The sequence below is a fragment of the Salmo salar genome, chromosome ssa01 (assembly GCF_905237065.1).
Source record: "Salmo salar chromosome ssa01, Ssal_v3.1, whole genome shotgun sequence".
NCBI classification, from domain to species: domain Eukaryota; kingdom Metazoa; phylum Chordata; class Actinopteri; order Salmoniformes; family Salmonidae; genus Salmo; species Salmo salar.
Window position 1 is genome coordinate 5,215,808 of NC_059442.1, and position 19,715 is coordinate 5,235,522.

The following is a 19,715-nucleotide window of genomic DNA, read 5'->3' on the forward strand; positions in this document are numbered from 1 at the left end:
CTCAGCAGGCCATTTGGGGCCCTCAGTAGGCCATTAAGGACCCTCAGTAGGCCATTAGGGGCCCTCAGTAGGCCATTCGGGGCCCTCAGTAGGCCATTCGGGGCCCTCAGTAGGCCATTCGGGGCCCTCAGTAGGCCATTAGGGGCCCTCAGTAGGCCATTAGGGGCCCTCAGTAGGCCATTAGGGGCCCTCAGTAGGTCATTAGGGGCCCTCAGTAGGTCATTAAGGGCCCTCAGTAGACCATTAGGGGCCCTCAGTAGACCATTCAGGGCCCTCAGTAGGCCATTCGGGGCCCTCAGTAGGCCATTAGGGGCCCTCAGTAGGTCATTAGGGGCCCTCAGTAGGCCATTAGGGGCCCTCAGTAGGCCATTTGGGGCCCTCAGTAGGCCATTAGGGGCCCTCAGTAGGCCATTAGGGGCCCACAGTAGGCCCTCACTTAATGAACTGAGTGAGGGCCTTCCAGATTAATGAACTGAGTGAGGGCCTTCCAGATTAATGAACTGAGTGAGGGCCTTCCAGATTAATGAACTGAGTGAGGGCCTTCCAGATTAATGACCAGAGTGAGGGCCTTCCAGATTACTGACCTGAGTGAGGGCCTTCCAGATTAATGAACTGAGTGAGGGCCTTCCAGATTAATGAACAGAGTGAGGGCCTTCCAGATTAATGAACTGAGTGAGGGCCTTCCAGATTAATGACCTGAGTGAGGGCCTTCCAGATTACTGACCTGAGTGAGGGCCTTCCAGGTGTTTACTGTGTGGAGATAGAGAAGTTACAGAGATGTAGAGAGGATTGTGTGTGTGTGTGTGTGTGTGTGTGTGTGTGTGTGTGTGTGTGTGTGTGTGTGTGTGTGTGTGTGTGTGTATACAGTACAGTACAGTACAGTACATACAGTACAAGACAGTACAGTTGAGGGAGGAAACTGGGCATCTTTCTCAATTAATCTTTCCTTGATTTGATTCCTCATATCCTCTTTCCTCGCCTCCTTCTCAAAATGAGATGTTTTCCTCCAAGGTGTTTTGAGAAGGAGGCGAGGAAAGAAGCATTGAGAAACAGCCAGAGTATCACTGCATGTTCCTCCGTAGAAGCTGAAGGAGCTCTACCTACAGCAGAAATGGGTCACATGGTTTCAGACAGTCTGTCTCGGAGCGTCTACAGGGCTGATTGGTAGATCTTCACACAACAAAGAACCTATAGTCAGACTCAATGTCACTCAGACTTTGACAAGGTGACAAAACAGCAATGTTTGCTGTGAGTGGGAAGATGGCCGTATACAGAAAACATATCCAACCTTTCTGTCTCTTTATGAAGCCAAACGCAAAGCTAAACAAAAAACAACACAGGTAATAGTTTCTGATATGTAAAATCGAACAGTTATGACTGGACGATCAACGATTAACGATCAAAGATCCACGTTTTTTTTGTTACTGCATTGTATTTACCTAGCCTGATCCCTGTTTGTGCTAACATTCCAGACCTTTTTATGACACGTGGCAAAATATTGGAATGTTAGCACAAACAGTTCTGTTAATTAACCAGGCTAGTATTTACCATCTTCCTTTGAGTTATCTGACCACTAGATGGCGCCCCCTAGAGTGTGGTATGTGCGGTGCAGGAGCTGGTGTTTACCTGCACTGACTGTGATGGCCTCCATGAACTGTTGTCTCCAGGAGTTGGTGCCCACCACCAGAGCCAGGTTGGTCTTCTTTATCAGCTTGTCCACCGTGTTCTGAGGGAAACACACAACATAGAAAGACAAGAGTTTTAAACACACAAAAAAAACGATGTTTTAAGTGAGTAGGCAAGTCTGAAGCTGAAAATTCACATGAGCAGGACACCACAAGGCCTTCACCCATCCTGCTCTACCAAGGTGTTCCAGCACACAGCTTTGACCTACTACAGAGTATTCTGTCAGAAACACAAAAAGAGAAGACACTCAGACTCAATGTCCCAAATACATTTTTTGAATAATTGTTTTATTTTTATATTTGAATATATAAAACATACAATATACTTGCAGTGAAGCCGCTCTACATCACATTAGTCATCTAACAAACTCCCATCCAGAGCGACCCACAGAAACAATCAGGGTCAACGCCCCTGCTGAAGGGCACGTCTCCAGAGCGACCCACAGAAACAACCAGGGTCAACGCCCCTGCTGAAGGGCACGTCTCCAGAGCGACCCACAGAAACAACCAGGGTCAACGCCCCTGCTGAAGGGCACGTCTCCAGAGTGACCCACAGAAACAACCAGGGTCAACGCCCTGCTGAAGGACACGTCTCCAGATCTCCCACAAGGTCAAAAACGGGAACCCGAACTAGCGACTTATCAGCCACAGGCCCAAGCTCCCAACCACCAGGACACCAGCCCTCCAAGATCCCCCCCCAGTTTCCCAAGAGCCCCTCAACCATCCGAGCCCCCCCCCCCAAAACCCCCTCCTCCAGAAAATACAATTATTCCCCACACCTCAAAACTCTCCCAAATGAACCAATAACCAACAAAATTAACAAAAGAGAAAAAAGAGAAAAATGAAGGAAAAAACTGAAAACAACAATGCAAAAGACCCCGGTCAAACCCGATCAACGGTGGGCCAATTGTGTGCCGCCCTATGGGACTCCCAATCATGGCTGGTTGTGATACAGCCTGAAATCGAACCAGGGTCTGTAGTGACGCCTCTAGCACTGAAATGCAGTGCCTTAGACCGCTGCGCCACTTGGGAGCCCCCATATGAATGAGAGCATGTGCACAAACATCTGCACGGCATCAGTGTCACGTCCTGACCATAGTAAGTGGTTATTTTCTATGGTAGAGTAGGTCAGGGCGTGACAGGGGGTGTTTGTCTATGTTTTTTATTTCTATGTTCAGTTTCTAGTTTTGTATTTCTATGTTGGTTTTTGTTTGGTATGATCTCCAATTAGAGGCAGCCGGTCGTCGTTGTCTCTAATTGGAGGTCATATTTAAGCTGATGTTTGTCCCACCTGTTTTTGTGAGTGATTATCTTTTGAGTAGTGTTTGTTTCTCGCTGCGTCACGGTTTGTTGTTTTGTAAATTCAGTTATTTATGTTTTGCAAAGTTTCACGAATTTAATAAAATGTGGAACTACAACCACGCTGCACTTTGGTCCGATCCTTTCGACAGCCGTGACAATCAGCCTCAGGCAAACAGGCATTAGCTGTAAAAACACTGCCCCTCAGTGTCATTCAAACATACTTTTTGTTATGTTTTATTTTGACTTAAATTTTTGACTTTTATTTTTTCACTTTGTCCGTCATTCTATCCCCCGCCCAGCAACTCCACTCCCACTGGTCTCCTATTCCAAATCCCAACCCTCAGCTTCCCTCAGCCCATCCCACCTATCTCTGCTAGCCACCCTCTTTGGATTTCTACGCACCATATCTTTAAACTATGCTGTGATGTTTAACATACAATTTGAATTTATCTAATCGAATAGAATCCACAGATTGCGAGTTGAATACTTTTACTAAGAGTATTAGTATATTAGTAATTTACTGACCCGGTCTCTCCAGATCTCCCAACAATACTATTTCTAGGGTCGAAATCTGCAGAGTTTGAATATTCAACATTTTGTTGGTGGCAAGAAATCTGTACTATAATTTTAGCTGAAAAACAGTCTTAAATCTTGCATCGTTTTATATATCAACTCGTACCATGGAATCGGTATATAAAAAAATCGCTTCCCAACTATTTTCAAACAGTATATGGCACAACTGTCAACATCCTGGTTCTCAAATGAAACTGGTATACTTTCCTATTTATGCTATTTTTATTCCACCGCCAGTTTTGATCTTTTATATTGGGCAGACAGACCAGTTCCCTACCTCCTTCCGCTGCCACTTGCCTCCTTCATTTTCGGGGTAATTCTGTAATCAATTGGTTGTTATCTTGGGTTGAGCAAACTGAGAGGAGTTTTTCCATAAATAAACAGATATTACTTTTGAGATATGACATAAATAGACAGGTATTTATCTCTCCATGGTTGCAGGATCTTGTTTATTTTTACAAGTTTTCTATTGAAATTAATTTATATATACTGCTCAAAAAAATAAAGGGAACACTAAAATAACACATCCTAGATCTGAATGAATTAAATAATCTTATTAATTACTTTTTTCTTTACATAGTTGAATGTGCTGACAACAAAATCACACAAAAATAATCAATGGAAATCCAATTTATCAACCCATGGAGGTCTGGATTTGGAGTCACACTCAAAATTAAAGTGGAAAGCCACACTACAGGCTGATTCAACTTTGATGTAATGTCCTTAAAACAAGTCAAAATGAGGCTCAGTAGTGTGTGTGGCCTCGATGTGCCTGTATGACATCCCTACAACGCCTGGGCATGCTCCTGATGAGCTGGCGGATGGTCTCCTGAGGGATCTCCTCCCAGACCTGGACTAAAGCATCCGCCAACTCCTGGACAGTCTGTGGTGCAACGTGGTGTTGGTGGATGGAACGAGACATGATGTCCCAGATGTGCTCAATTGGATTCAGGTCTGGGGAACGGGCGGGCCAGTCCATAGCATCAATGCCTTCCTCTTGCAGGAACTGCTGACACACTCCCGCCACATGAGGTCTAGCATTGTCTTGCATTAGGAGGAACCCAGGGCCAACCGCACCAGCATATGGTCTCACAAGGGGTCTGAGGATCTCATCTCGGTACCTAATGGCAGTCAGGCTACCTCTGGCGAGCACATGGAGGGCTGTGCGGCCCCCCAAAGTAATGCCCCACACCATGACTGACCCACCGCCAAACCGGTCATGCTGGAGGATGTTGCAGGCAGCAGAACGTTCTCCACGGCGTCTCCAGACTCTGTCACGTCTGTCACATGTGCTCAGTGTTAACCTGCTTTCATCTGTGAAGAGCACAGGGCGCCAGTGGCGAATTTGCCAATCTTGGTGTTCTCTGGCAAATGCCAAACGTCCTGCACGGTGTTGGGCTGTAAGCACAACCCCCACCTGTGGACGTCGGGCCCTCATACCACCCTCATGGAGTCTGTTTCTGACCATTTAAGCAGACACATGCACATTTGTGGCCTGCTGGAGGTCATTTTGCAGGGCTCTGGCAGTGCTCCTCCTGCTCCTCCTTGCACAAAGGTGGAGGTAGTGGTCCTGCTGCTGGGTTGTTGCCCTCCTACGGCCTCCTCCACGTCTCCTGATGTACTGGCCTGTCTCCTGGTAGCGCCTCCATGCTCTGGACACTACGCTGACAGACACAGCAAACCTTCTTGCCACAGCTCGCATTGATGTGCCATCCTGGATGAGCTGCACTACCTGAGCCACTTGTGTGGGTTGTAGACTCTGTCTCATGCTACCACTAGAGTGAAAGCACTGCCAGCATTCAAAAGTGACCAAAACATCAGCCAGGAAGCATAGGAACTGAGAAGTGGTCTGTGGTCACCACCTGCAGAACCACTCCTTTATTGGGGGTGTCTTGCTAATTGCCTATAATTTCCACCTGTTGTCTATTCCATTTGCACAACAGCATGTGACATTTATTGTCTATCAGTGTTGGTTCCTAAGTGGACAGTTTGATTTCACAGAAGTGTGATTGACTTGGAGTTACATTGTGTTGTTTAAGTGTTCCCTTTATTTTTTTGGAGCAGTGTATTTTGTGAAAGGAATACCAAGTATGTCTACTACACCGTCAGAATATTTTTACCAGGTAATGTAAAAGTTGTATTTTTTAAAGATCCAATATGTAATATTGTACACTTATCATAATTAGGTTTTAGTCCAGAGAGTACAGAGAAGTTATCTAGATCTTCAATGAGACATTGCAGGGATCTAGCTTGCGGACATAATATAAAACTTGAGTCATCAGCATACATGGACACCTTTGTTTTTAAGCCTTGGATTTCTTATCCTCTAATGTTGTTATTGGATCTGATTTTAATAGCTAGCATTTCAATGGCTGTAACAAATAGATATGATGACAGCGGACACCCTTGTTTAACTCCTCTTGACAATTCAAAACTCTCTGTGAAGTAGCCATTGTTTACTATTTTACACCTGGGGTTGCTATACATTACTTTTACCCATTTTATAAGAGATTCACCAAAATTGAAAAAATCCAGGCATTTATTAATAAAATCCAGTCTTACTTTATCAAATCCCTTTTCAAAATCCGCTATAAATACTATTACTGGCTTCTTAGATGTTTCATGTTTTTATATTATTTCTAGTAGTTGTCATATATTATCTCCAATATATCGTCCATGTAAAAACCTGTCTGATCAGGATGAACAATACCTGATAAAACCTTTTTAATTCTGAGTGATATGCATTTTGCTAGTATTTTTGCGTCACAACATTGAAGTGAAAGGGGCCTCCAGTTTTTAGATAGACCGGGTCTTTATAGACCTTCCTGCTGAGTACCTGACAGACTACAATTTCTATAGGAGTAGTTAAAACAATCTAACAATGGAGCTTTGAGTATATGAATAAAGGCTTGATATACCTCTACCGTTATACCATCAAGCCCTGGGGTTTTTTCAGACTGAAAGGATTTAATAGCCTCAAAAAGTTCTTCCTCTGTAATTTGGTCTGATCTTTCTGTACATTTGTTAATTTTAAATTTGTTGTATTATTTGGAAAGAATTCCTTACAGAAATCATCATTCAGAGGGTGAGGATGAGACGGAAAAGAGAATATCTGCTTAAAATATTTAGCTTCCTATCTTAAAATATAATTTGGAGAATCATAGATGACTCCGTCTTTAGTAACGAGTTTCTGCTAATTATTTTTGGTAGCGCATCTGTGTTGGAGAGTCAGGAAGAATTTGGTACATTTTTCTCCATATTCCATCCAGTTTCCTTAATTTTTGTAATAGATTACATTAGATCGTTCTTGAATAAGTTCCTCCAGTTCTTTTTGTTTTTCCTCTAACTTATTTTGTATCTCTGTAGTATCGTTTTTATTGCTATCTACCTGTACTAGTAGTTCATGTATTTCCCTTGTTAGTCTTGTCTCTTTAGACAGAAACTGCTTTTTTATTATTGATGAATATTGAATTGAATGACCTCTGAAGGTACATTTAAAGTTATCCCAAACAATAAGGGGATTGTATAACATCTGCTAAACATGTATATGTGACAAACAAATAACATTTGATTTGATGAACCAATATTGTACTGGAAAAATTCAGTTATAAATGATTTTGTCTTAATTAAAAATACATTGTCCTCCAGTAAACTTTGACTAAATTTTCAATATCCCCATCCATGTGGAAATTCTGAGTTATGTGAAGGCCAATTGACGCAAAAGAGAAAGAGACAAGAAAGTAGTCAAGACAACTAGCTTGATGAAGTCTCCTCCATGTACAGTGAGGGAAAAAAGTATTTGATCCCCTGCTGATTTTGTACGTTTGCCCACTGACAAAGAAATGATCAGTCTTTAATTTTAATGGTAGGTTTATTTGAACAGTGAGAGACAGAATAACAACAAAAAATCCAGAAAAACGAATGTCAAAAATGTTATAAATTGATTTGCATTTTAATAAGCGAAATAAGTGTTTGACCCCCTCTCAATCAGAAAGTTTTCAGGCTCCCAGGTGTCTTTTATACAGGTAACGAGCTGAGATTAGGAGCACACTCTTAAAGGGAGTGCTCCTAATCTCACCTTGTTACCTGTATAAAAGACACCTGTCCACAGAAGCAATCAATCAATCAGATTCCAAACTCTCCACCATGGCCAAGACCAAAGAGCTCTCCAAGGATGTCAGGGACAAGATTGTAGGCCTACACAAGGCTGGAATGGGCTACAAGACCATCGCCAAGCAGCTTGGTGAGAAGGTGACAACAGTTGGTCCGATTATTCGCAAATGGAAGAAACACAAAAGAACTGTCAATCTCCCTCGGCCTGGGGCTCCATGCAAGATCTCACCTCGTGGAGTTGCAATGATCATGAGCATGGTGAGGAATCAGCCCAGAACTACACAGGAGGATATTGTCAATGATCTCAAGGCAGCTGGGATCATAGTCACCAAGAAAACAATTGGTAACACACTATGCCGTGAAGGACTGAAATCCTGCAGCGCCCGCAAGGTACCCCTGCTCAAGAAAGCACATATACATGTCCGTCGGAAGTTTGCCAATGAACATCTGAATGATTCAGAGGACAACTGGGTGAAAGTGTTGTGGTCAGATGAGACCAAAATGGAGCTCTTTGGCATCAACTCAACTCGCCATGTTTGGAAGAGGAGGAATGCTGCCTATGACCCTAAGAACACCATCCCCACCGTCAAACATGGAGGTGGAAACATTATGCTTTGGGGGTGTTTTTCTGCTAAGGGGACAGGACAACTTCACCGCATCAAAGGGACGATGGACGGGGCCATGTGCCATCAAATCTTGGGTGAGAACCTCCTTCCCTCAGCCAGGGCATTGAAAATGGGTTGTGGAATTGATATTCCAGCATGACAATGACCCAAAACACACGGCCAAGGCAACAAAGGAGTGGCTCAAGAAGAAGCACATTAAGGTCCTGGAGTGGCCTAGCCAGTCTCCAGACCTTAATCCCATAGAAAATCTGTGGAGGGAGCTGAAGGTTCGAGTTGCCAAACGTCAGCCTCGAAACCTTAATGACTTGGAGAAGATCTGCAAAGAGGAGTGGGACAAAATCCCTCCTGAGATGTGTGCAAACCTGGTGGCCAACTACAAGAAACGTCTGACCTCTGTGATTGCCAACAAGGGTTTTGCCACCAAGTACTAAGTCATGTTTTGCAGAGGGGTCAAATACTTATTTCCCTCATTAAATTGCAAATCCATTTATAACATTTTTGACATGCATTTTTCTGTATTTTTTTGTTGTTATTCTGTCTCTCACTGTTCAAATAAACCTACCATTAAAATTATAGACTGATAATTTCGTTGTCAGTGGGCAAACGCACAAAATCAGCAGTGGATCAAATACTTTTTTCCCCTCACTGTATATCTCACTAGATCATGTTTTTTTTTAGTCTCCAAATATCCACTATTTCTAATGTGTCCATAATATTTGTGATTTCCTTAATGGCACGGTGATGATAGCTTGTAGTTTCCTTTACGGTCCATTGAGGTATATAACACTGTGTTATAGTCTCACACCATAATGATTTGATCGTTTGTTGCCTGTAAATTGAATAAATTGCCATAAATATTTTTGAAGAAGAATGGATCATCGTGATTTGGACCATATAGATTAATGAGTCAAATCTGGTTTTCATCCACTTTCATGTTAAAAAAGATTCACCTTCCTAGCGAATCATTCCTGACTATTTGCACATTCAGATTGAAATTTGTGTTAAATAATATCATCACATCTTTCGAGTTACTTTGTCCATGACAGAGAATTATTTCACCACCCCATTCTTTTTTCCACGCAACTTAATCTAAGGATGTAGAGTGAGTTTCCTGTAAACAGTATATGTTATATTCCTTTTCTTTTAGCCACGTAAAGAACGATCTTCTATTTTTATAATCTGCTGAACCGTTACAATTATAACTGGCTATACATATTTCACCCCTTACCATAACTAGATACTATTCTCAGTCGAAATGGACCATAATTAGTGCTTGTAAAGTTACTGCCAATCTCTAGTCAAAATTAGAGATTTTAAACATCTGATATTTAGAAACAGGTTGTAACTGTATGTGTTTTATTCCTTTGCCTGTTTGCCTGTGAGCCAATGCCACAGATGTTAGAACATTGAGTCAAGATATGATGTGTATAGTAAATCTGAGTAGGTTGATGTGTGTAATATTGGATGTGATATAATGAGAGTGTGTACGATGTCTGTATAAGAGTAAGACTATAATGTGTGATGTCCAAATAAATAATAACCCAGCCAATTTGCATGGTTGAGTGTCTATGTGTGTAACATGAAGTGAGTGTAGTCTTAATATTCATGATGATAATTGTAATCCTATAATAGTAGTATCACCATCATAGTTGTATTGTAGTTCCATCAAAAATACATTTAATTTTCTAAAAGAAAAACACATCCCAGCATTTCCATAGCAATTTACGTTTTACATGATCATTAAAGAGACCTTGCATTACTATAGAGACGGCTTCACTACAGTACAAATGTGTACAATATGTTATTATTAGTATTTTCTTAGTGGGGGGGATCAGCTTTAATATTGAGGATAGATTGTTGCTTCCATCAATGTAATTGTCTGCATCATTTCCAGTCCTCCATATATTTTTTTGGGGAAATATATATATATATATATATTATTTATATATATACATACATACATTTATACATACATATACACACTTTATTTTAGAATATACCTTTATTATTCCCCGCAAACCCTAACACCCCTCCCCAATTGGAGTAAACTAATAAACAATAACACTTAGGCTTCTACCTTCGGGTTATACATATTATACACATTTTACAGACACAATCTATTTTACAATAGTTATATTTTGTTTGTTTTTTAGTCCTTCCTCTATTTCTGATGTTCATCCAGTTTGATTTCTATTTGTAACTGTGCTATTTCACAACATTTCTGAACCTATATACATTTTACAGAACCCGTATGTTTTACATTGGTTCTTGTTGTTATTAGTCCCACCCTTCAGCTCCATTTAACCCTTCCCATCTATCTCTTAACACCATCCATTTTGGATTTCTATTTGCCATATATTTTTCAACTGTGTTGTGATGCTTCACAAAAGTTCTTAACCTTTGTATTCTCATAGCTTTCACAGATTGTAAATTAAAGAGAAACATTTTTGCTAAAATAATTATTATATTATTGATCGATTGACTATGACTTTTCAAATCACCCAGTATTGCTAGTATTGCTAGTTCTAGGTAAATAATGCAATTCTTCAGCCATTCCTGGACCTGTGACCAAAAACAAGCTATGTATGGGCAGTACCAAAATAAATGATCTAATGACTCTGCCTCCTCACAGCAAAATCTGCAGAGCTGGGAAGATTGTATCCCCCATATATATAACATTCTATTGGTTGAAAGAATTTTGTATAATAATTTAAATTGAAAACTTTGAGGTTTTGAATCCGGTGTTGTTTTGCGTATCAATTCATAAACCATCTGCCATGGAATGGGTACATCCAAAATCTCTTCCCAACTATTTTGCAATTTATATGGCACAGCTGTCAATTGTTTGGTCCTTAAATGAAATTGGTATATATTTTTATTTATCACAATTTTCTTTAACCATTTATGGTCTTTAATGCAGGGCCGACAGACAAGTTCCTTACTTTTTCCCTCTTCCACTTGCCTCCTCCATTTTTGTGGTAATGCTGCAATTAGTTGGTTGTAATTTTGGGTAGAGCAGACATTTCAATATGTCTGTGTTAGCTGCATGTGTGACATAACTCCACCAGTCCTATTTATGATATCATTTACAAAAATTATACCTTTTTAAAAAAATTTATCAAAAAAATCATTTTTTTCAAAATCAATTAGTATATTTGAGTTTAACCACAATATTTGTTCTGTCTTTTCTGGTGGATTAAACTGAAGTTGCAAAGAACTTTCTAAGGCTTGTTAAAAAAAATAACGATATTTTGGAGATTTAAAAAAAAATAATTAAATAACCGAAATTGAGCAGTTGTAATCTGAATAAAGGGAAAAGGGCCATTCTTGAACATGTGGTGAGACATTCTTGTTGCGTGTCTGATAATCTACCATTTATATAGGAGTGGTTAAAACATGGTAATAATGGTCCTTTGAGTATATCAAAAAAAGTTTGGTATGCTTCCACTGGTATGCCATCCAGCCCTGGAGTTTTCCCAGCCTTAAAGGCCCCAATTGCATCAAGAAGTTCCTCCTCTGTAATTTGGCCTTCACATGAGTCTTTCTGTACAGATGTTAATTTTACATTATTATTAGGAATAAAATCCATACAATTAGCTTCGGTTAGTGGAGATGGAGGAGACTGAAATGAAAACAAATTACTGTACTTTACTTCCTCTTTCAAAATATTGTTCGGTGAATCATTCGTGACTCCATCATTTGTAACAAGTTTCAATAAATATTTTTTTAGTAGCATTTCTATGTTGAAGATTGAAAACGAATTTGGTGCATTTTTCCCCATATTCCATCCAGTTCACATTATTTTTTATAATATTTTACATTGGATCTTTCTTGAAAAAGTTTCTCCATTTCTTTTTGTTTTTCCTCTAACTTATTCAGTGCCTCTATGGTAAGTTGTTATTGCTATCTATCTGTACTGTTAGTCCTTCAATTTCCTTTGTTAATATGGACTCTATTGACCTAAATTGCTTTTGTTTTATAGATGAGTACTGAATTGCATGGCCTCTAAAAGCACATTTAAAAGTGGCCCATACAATAAGGGGATCTGCTGTATCTATGTTATGTCTGAAAAAGTCAGTTATAAATTCTTCTGTCCTAGTTATAAACAATTTATCATCTAGTAGGCTTTGATGAAATTTCCAATATCCTCGCCCACTTGGAAATCCTGTAAGAGTAATATATATGCCAATTATGTGATGGTCCAAAAGCATTCTGTCCCCTATCAACACTTTTTAACCTGTCTGGGCTAGGGGGCAGTATTTTCACGGCCGGATGAAAAACGTACCCAATTTAAACAGGTTACTACTCTGGCCCAGAAACTAGAATATGCATATTATTAGTCGATTTGGATAGAAAACACTCTGAAGTTTCTAAAACTGTTTGAATGGTGTCTGTGAGTATAACATAACTCATATGGCAGGCAAAAACCTGAGAAAAATCCAAGCAGGAAGTGGAAAGTCTGAGAATTGTAGTTCTTTTGATTCTCTATCGAAGCCACAGTGTCTGTGGGGTGACGTTGCACTTCCTAAGGCTTCCATTGGCTGTCAACAGCCTTCAGAAAGTGGTTTGAGCATTCTCCTGTCACTGGGCAGATAATAGGAGCTCAGTTACTGAGTGGTCTGCCTGGCAACAAAGGGATTGGATATGCTCGATCCCGCGAGCGCGCCATTCCTTCTTTTTCTCCTTGAATGAATACGCTATTGTCCGGTTGGAATATTATCGCAATTTTACGCAAAAAAATACCATAAAGATTGATTTTAAACAGCGTTTGACATGCTTCTAAGTACGGTAATGGAACATTTTGACTTTTCGTCTCTGGTTCCGCGCTCGCGTGTTATGCCTTTGGATAAGTGATCTGTACGCACGAACAAAACGGAGGTATTTGTACATAAATATGGATTATAGCGTCCCACGTAGCCCATAGAAGTTAAACTTTTTGTGCCACAGAGAATGACATAAGAAAGTAGTCAAGACGACTAGCTTGATTAAGCCTCCGCCATGTATATCTCACTAGGTCAGGGTATTTAAGTCTCCATATATCCACTAATTCCAATATATCCATGATATTCATGATTTCCTTAAGTGCCTGAGGGTGATAGTTTGTAGTGTGATTTCCTTTCCGGTCCATAGAGGTATTTAAGACCATATTGAAATCTCCCACCATAATAATAGAGTCTAGTGTTGCTTATATGATAAATTCTTATATATATTTTCAAAGAAGCTTGGATCATCATTATTTGGACCGTATAGGTTAATAAGCCATATCTGTTTATGGTCCAATAACATATTTTAAATAATCCATCTACCTTGATGATCTGTTTGGACAATGTGTACATTTGGATCAAAATTACTGTTAATTAAAACCATCACCCCTTTTGAATTTATTTGCCCCATGGGAGAAATATATTTCGCCCCCCCTCCCCAGTCCTTTTTCCGCAAAACTTCATCTTAAATTGTTGAATGGGTTTCCTGTAAACAATAGATATTATATTCCTTCTCTTTTAACCAGGTAAATACTGATCGTCTTTTCTTATTATCTGCTAGGCCATTATAATTGTAACTGGCTATACTTATTTCACCACTTACCATAATGAGACACAACTTTCAATTCAATTTATCAAAATATATGCTTATAAACGTACCATTAAAAAGTAACATGATGATTGAGTGTCTATATAGCTGTACCATGATATTTGCATTGCTTCTAAGTAAACCTCCAATTGGTCCCCACTATTCCACCCTCTAAAAGCCCTCCTCATCTCGAGTTGGGTTGTTCCCACTATTCCATCCCTGACCCCTAAGGCCGCGGAGAGACCAGATATTTTAAAAATCCAATATGTTATTATTGCCCAATGTCCCTGTTCTACTCATTCTACTTATTCAAGGGGCAGCAGCGTAGCCTAGTGGTTAGAGTGTTGGACTAGTAACCGAAAGGTTGCAAGATCGAATCCCCGAGCTGACAAGGTAAAAAAATCTGTCGTTCTTCTCCTGAACAAGGCAGTTAACCCATTGTTCCTAGGCCGTCATTGTAAAATAAGAATTTGTTCTTAACTGACTTGCCTAGTTAAATAAAAGTTTTTAAAAAATTCTTCACTTTCTACATTGTAGAATAATAGTGAAGACATAAAAAAAAAATACATTCTCATTAAATCACATAAAAATATCACACACATTATATCTTCACAAAATGTTCTAAGATCGGTGGCATTGGCTTACAGGCAAACAGCCAAGGGAATAAAACACATACAGTTACAACCTGGATCTTTAATTCTAAACATCAGACTAATTATGGTCCATTTAGCCTGAGAACAGTATCTCGTTATGGAAAGGGGTGAAATATGTATTGCCAGTTAAAAAAATTGTGAAAATAAAGAAAAACCCTTGAATGTGTATGTGTGTCCAAACTTTTGACTGATACTGTAGATAAACATGGAGACAAAGATAAACATGGAGACAAAGATAAACAAAAGATAGACAACACAAATAATTATATAAAAGTTCTCGACAATAGAGAGAGAGAGGGGAAAGAGAGGGGAGACAGGGGAGAGAGGGAGAGAAGGGATAGAGGGGAGAGAGAGAGAGAGGGGAGAGGAGAGAGAGAGAGTGGGGAGAGAGGGGAGAGAGGGAGAGAGGAGAGAGAGTGGGGAGAGAGAGAGAGGAGAGAGGGAGAGGGGAAAGGGGAGAGAGAGAGAGGGGAAAGGGGAGAGAGGGAGAGAGGGAGAGAGGCGAGAGGGGAGAGAGAGGGAAGAGAGAGAGAGCGGTGAGATAGGGAAGAGAGGGGAGAGAAGAGAAGTGAGATAAGAGAGAGCGATCAAGTGTGTGTTTGTATGTATGAGAGGGGAGAGAAGAGAAGAGAGAGAGATCAAGTGTGCGTTTGTATGTATGCGTCCGCACACAATCCCTTTGTTCCCTTTGTACTGGATACATTGTCTCTTACGATGTTCGTTTATCTCCCGGGGAAATTGGTCAATGAGACTGAATTTGGTCCCTTTAACCTCCTAAATTTTGCGATGATCGGTCGGGGACCCTTGGTCTTGTTGCGCCGAGCTAAAAGTCTGTGTAAAGACACCTTGTTTACAGTCTCTAGAGGACGTTTCAAGACTGATTGCATGAATTCTCTGATCGCCCCCCTCTGGATTATTGGAGGAGTCCTCAGGAATCCCTGAAAATATTCGATTTTCACACATGCTACGACTTTGTATCTCTAGCAGTGACTCCCTCATCACCCTGTTTTCCCTGAGTAGACAATCCATGTTGGAATCGAGTTTTTTTTAACCTTGGCTGTGAGGGCCTTGTTCTCTCCTTGGAACATGAGAATTTTACTCTGGCTATACTCCAAGCTCCCCCTCGACTCTGCTACCCCCTCGACTCTTCTACCCCCTCGACTCTGCTACCCCCTCGACTCTTCTACCCCCTCGCCTCTTCTACCCCCTCGACTCTGCTACCCCCTCGACTCTTCTACCCCCTCGACTCTTCTACCCCCTCGACTCTTCTACCCCCTCGACTCTTCTACCCCCTCGACTCTTCTACCCCCTCGACTCTTCTACCCCCTCGACTCTTCTACCCCCTCGACTCTGCTACCCCCTCGACTCTTCTACCCCCTCGACTCTGCTACCCCCCGACTCTGCTACCCCCTCGACTCTTCTACCCCCTCGACTCTTCTACCCCTCGACTCTGCTACCCCCTCGACTCTTCCACCCCCTCGACTCTTCTACCCCCTCGACTCTTCTACCCCCTCGACTCTTCTACCCCCTCGACTCTGCTACCCCTTCGACTCTTCTACCCCCTCGACTCTGCTACCCCACTCGACTCTGCTACCCACTCGACTCTTCTACCCCCTCGACTCTTCTACCCCCTCGACTCTGCTACCCCCTCGACTCTTCTACCCCCTCGACTCTGCTACCCCCTCGACTCTGCTACCCCCTCGACTCTTCTACCCCCTCGACTCTTCTACCCCCTCGACTCTGCTACCCCTTCGACTCTGCTACCCCCCTCGACTCTGCTACCCACTCGACTCTGCTACCCCCTCGACTCTTCTACCCCCTCGACTCTGCTACCCACTCGACTCTTCTACCCCCTCGACTCTGCTACCCACTCGACCCTTCTACCCCCTCGACTCTTCTACCCCCTCGACTCTGCTACCCCCTCGACTCTGCTACCCCCTCGACTCTGCTACCCCCTCGACTCTTCTACCCCCTCGACTCTTCTACCCCCCTCGACTCTGCTACCCCCTCGACTCTTCTACCCCCTCGACCCTGCTACCCCCTCGACTCTTCCACCCCCTCGACTCTTCCACCCCCTCGACTCTGCTACCCCCTCGACTCTGCTACCCCCTCGACTCTGCTACCCCTTCGACTCTTCTACCCCCTCGACTCTGCTACCCACTCGACTCTGCTACCCACTCGACTCTTCTACCCCCTCGACTCTGCTACCCCCTCGACTCTGCTACCCCCTCGACTCTTCTACCCCTCGACTCTGCTACCCCCTCGACTCTGCTACCCCCTCGACTCTTCTACCCCCTCGACTCTTCTACCCCCTCGACCCTGCTACCCCCTCGACTCTGCTACCCCCTCGACTCTGCTACCCCCTCGACTCTTCTACCCCCTCGACTCTGCTACTTTCTCGCACAACTGCTCAAGTGTTGCATGGATTCCAGCAAGAGTACTAGCCTCTACTTCAACGGGTTAAGTGTCAGTAGATGAATCTGTCATCTCTTTTGTTTTGTGGGGTTAAAGTTATTTTGTGAGACAGCCGGATCTTTCCACGATGGAGTATATTGTTCCTCTATTGCATAAAGCTGTTGATACTCATTGATTTCCCTCAGGAGCTCCTTAGTATCCAAGTTGGCTCAGAACTGCAAGCAGTTGTTTACAAATGTTTTAACGATGCGTCTTTCCCCCTCGACGACCCGAGATGTAAGCCTTTTCTTTCGGTACTTAACCGTAGTGGCAGTGCTATTTGCAGTGTTAGCTCTCTCAACATGAGGTGACACACTTTTCCCTATATAGTGCACTACTTTTGGCCAGAGCCAAAAAACAAGTAATAAGGAATAGGGTGCCTTTTGGGATACATACTCAGTCACAACCATAGTCCTACGAAGACTCAGAGGAGGTTGTTATCAGAATGAACACATTAAGTTCATATGATTCACCACCTGGTGGCAGTGACATCAACTGAATTAAAACACACTTCAACCTAACATGATGAGTAGAGTGTTTCGCTGTGTGGCATGTCTGTGTGTGTGTGTGTGTGTGTGTGGAGTGTGTGAAGAATGTGTGTGTGTGTGTGTGTGTGTGTGTGAAGAATGTGTGTGTGTGTGTGTGTGTGTGTGTGTGTGTGTGTGTGTGTGTGTGTGTGTGGAGTGTGTGAAGAATGTGTGTGTGTGTGCGTGCGTGTGTATTGTGTGTGTGTGTGTATTGTGTGTGTGTGTGGGAGTGTGTGTGTGTGTGTGTATGTGTGTGGAGTGTGTGAAGAATGTGTGTGTGTGCGTGTGTTGTGTGTGTGTGTGTGTATTGTGTGTGTGTGTGTATTGTGTGTGTGTGTGTGTAGTGTGTGTGTGTGTGTGTGTGTGTGTGTGTGTGTGTGTGTGTGTGTGTGTGTGTGTGTGTGTGTGTGTGTGTGTGTGTGTGTGTGTGTGTGTGTGTGTGTATCGTCCCGTACCTTGAACTCGTAGGACTCCTCGATGATAACCTCCAGTTTGGAGTGTTCCCCCAGCACTGGTTTCGCCATCTCTGCAATCCGCTTAGCTTCCTCTTCCTCTGACAACTTTGGGACATCTTTGGAGAGGAAAGGAGAGGAGAGACAGGGAGAGGAGAGGAGGGGAGGAGGGGTGGAGGGATGTCAGGGAGGGGAGGAGGAGGGAGGGAGGGGCGGAGGGGAGACAGGGAGAGGAGAGGAGGGGGGAGGGGAGGAGGGGTGGAGGGAAGTCAGGGGAGGGAGGAGGGCGGAGGGAGGGGCGGAGGGGAGACAGGGAGAAGAGAGACAGGGAGAGGAGAGCCAGGGAGAGGGGAGAGCAGAGGGGAGGGAGAAGAAACCAGGGAAAGGGGAGAGTAGGGGAGGGGAGGGGCGGGGGGGACAGGGGAAACGGAGAGGAGAGTGGTGGACAGGAGAGAGGGGAGATAGGGTAGGAAAGGAAGGGCAGGGAAGAAACAGGAGAGGGGAGTGGGGGGGGGGCCAGGACAAAGAAGAGAGGAGGGGTGGTGGGGAGACAGGGAGAGGGGGGAGGGGAGAGTAGGAGGGGTGGAGGGGAGACAGGGAGAGGAGAGACAGGGAGAGGAGACGGAAGGCCGGAGGGGAGACAGGGAGAGGAGGAGGAGGGGGGCGGGGAGGAGGGGGGAGGAGCGGAGGGAAGACAGGAAGAGGAGAGGAGGGAGGGAGGGGGGAAGTGAACCAGGGAGAGGAGAGAGAGACATCCTGGTCATAACACATCAAACCCCTCCCTCTGAAGAAGCATATTGAATGTGTATATTATTTGCATGCAGAAGCTCATTGGTCAAACAAGCTACTACATTATCATCTTACACTAGTGTTCCACCTGAGTGGGGTTAACTGTATATAGAGGGAAATGATTATGCTGTCTATTACAGAGACTACGACTGATCCCAGATGGCATCCCTATTCCATACATAACATTATCCAGATGGCACCCTATTCCGTACAGAATAAATAATCCAGATGGCACCCTATTCCATACATAATACATTATCCAGATGGCACCCTATTCTATACATAATACATTATCCAGATGGCACCCTATTCCATACATAATACATTATCCAGATGGCACCCTATTCCATACATAATACATTATCCAGATGGCACCCTATTCCGTACATAATACATTATCCAGATGGCACCCTATTCCATACATAATACATTATCCAGATGGCACCCTATTCCGTACATAATACATTATCCAGATGGCACCCTATTCTATACAGAATACATTATCCAGATGGCACCCTATTCCGTACATAATACATTATCCAGATGGCACCCTCTTCCGTACATAATACATTATCCAGATGGCACCCTATTCTGTACATAATACATTATCCAGATGGCACCCTATTCTATACATAATACATTATCCAGATGGCACCCTATTCCATACAGAATACATTATCCAGATGGCACCCTATTCCATACATAATACATTATCTAGATGGCACCATCTTCCGTACATAATTTATTATCCAGATGGCACCCTATTCTATACAGAATACATTATCCAGATGGCACCCTATTCTATACAGAATATATTATCCAGATGGCACCCTATTCCATACATAATACATTATCCAGATGGCACCCTATTCCGTACATAATACATTATCCAGATGGCACCCTATTCCATACATAATACATTATCCAGATGGCACCCTATTCCATACATAATACATTATCCAGATGGCAC

General features: G+C 42.7%; 1 protein-coding gene across 2 annotated transcripts in view; it reads right to left on the reverse strand.

Annotated features, from left to right (window-relative positions):
- The window catches only part of LOC106600501 (sodium/calcium exchanger 3), a 209,112-nt gene that overhangs the window by 10,721 nt on the left and 178,676 nt on the right, over positions 1 to 19,715 (reverse strand). For both annotated transcript variants that reach the window (XM_045707923.1, XM_045707892.1), the window contains exons 4-5: positions 17,960 to 18,075; positions 1,627 to 1,726 (exon numbers count right to left, since the gene is read on the reverse strand). In XM_045707923.1, coding sequence (XP_045563879.1) covers positions 1,627 to 1,726; positions 17,960 to 18,075 — 216 coding nt within the window. The remainder of the gene's footprint in view (positions 1 to 1,626; positions 1,727 to 17,959; positions 18,076 to 19,715) is intronic.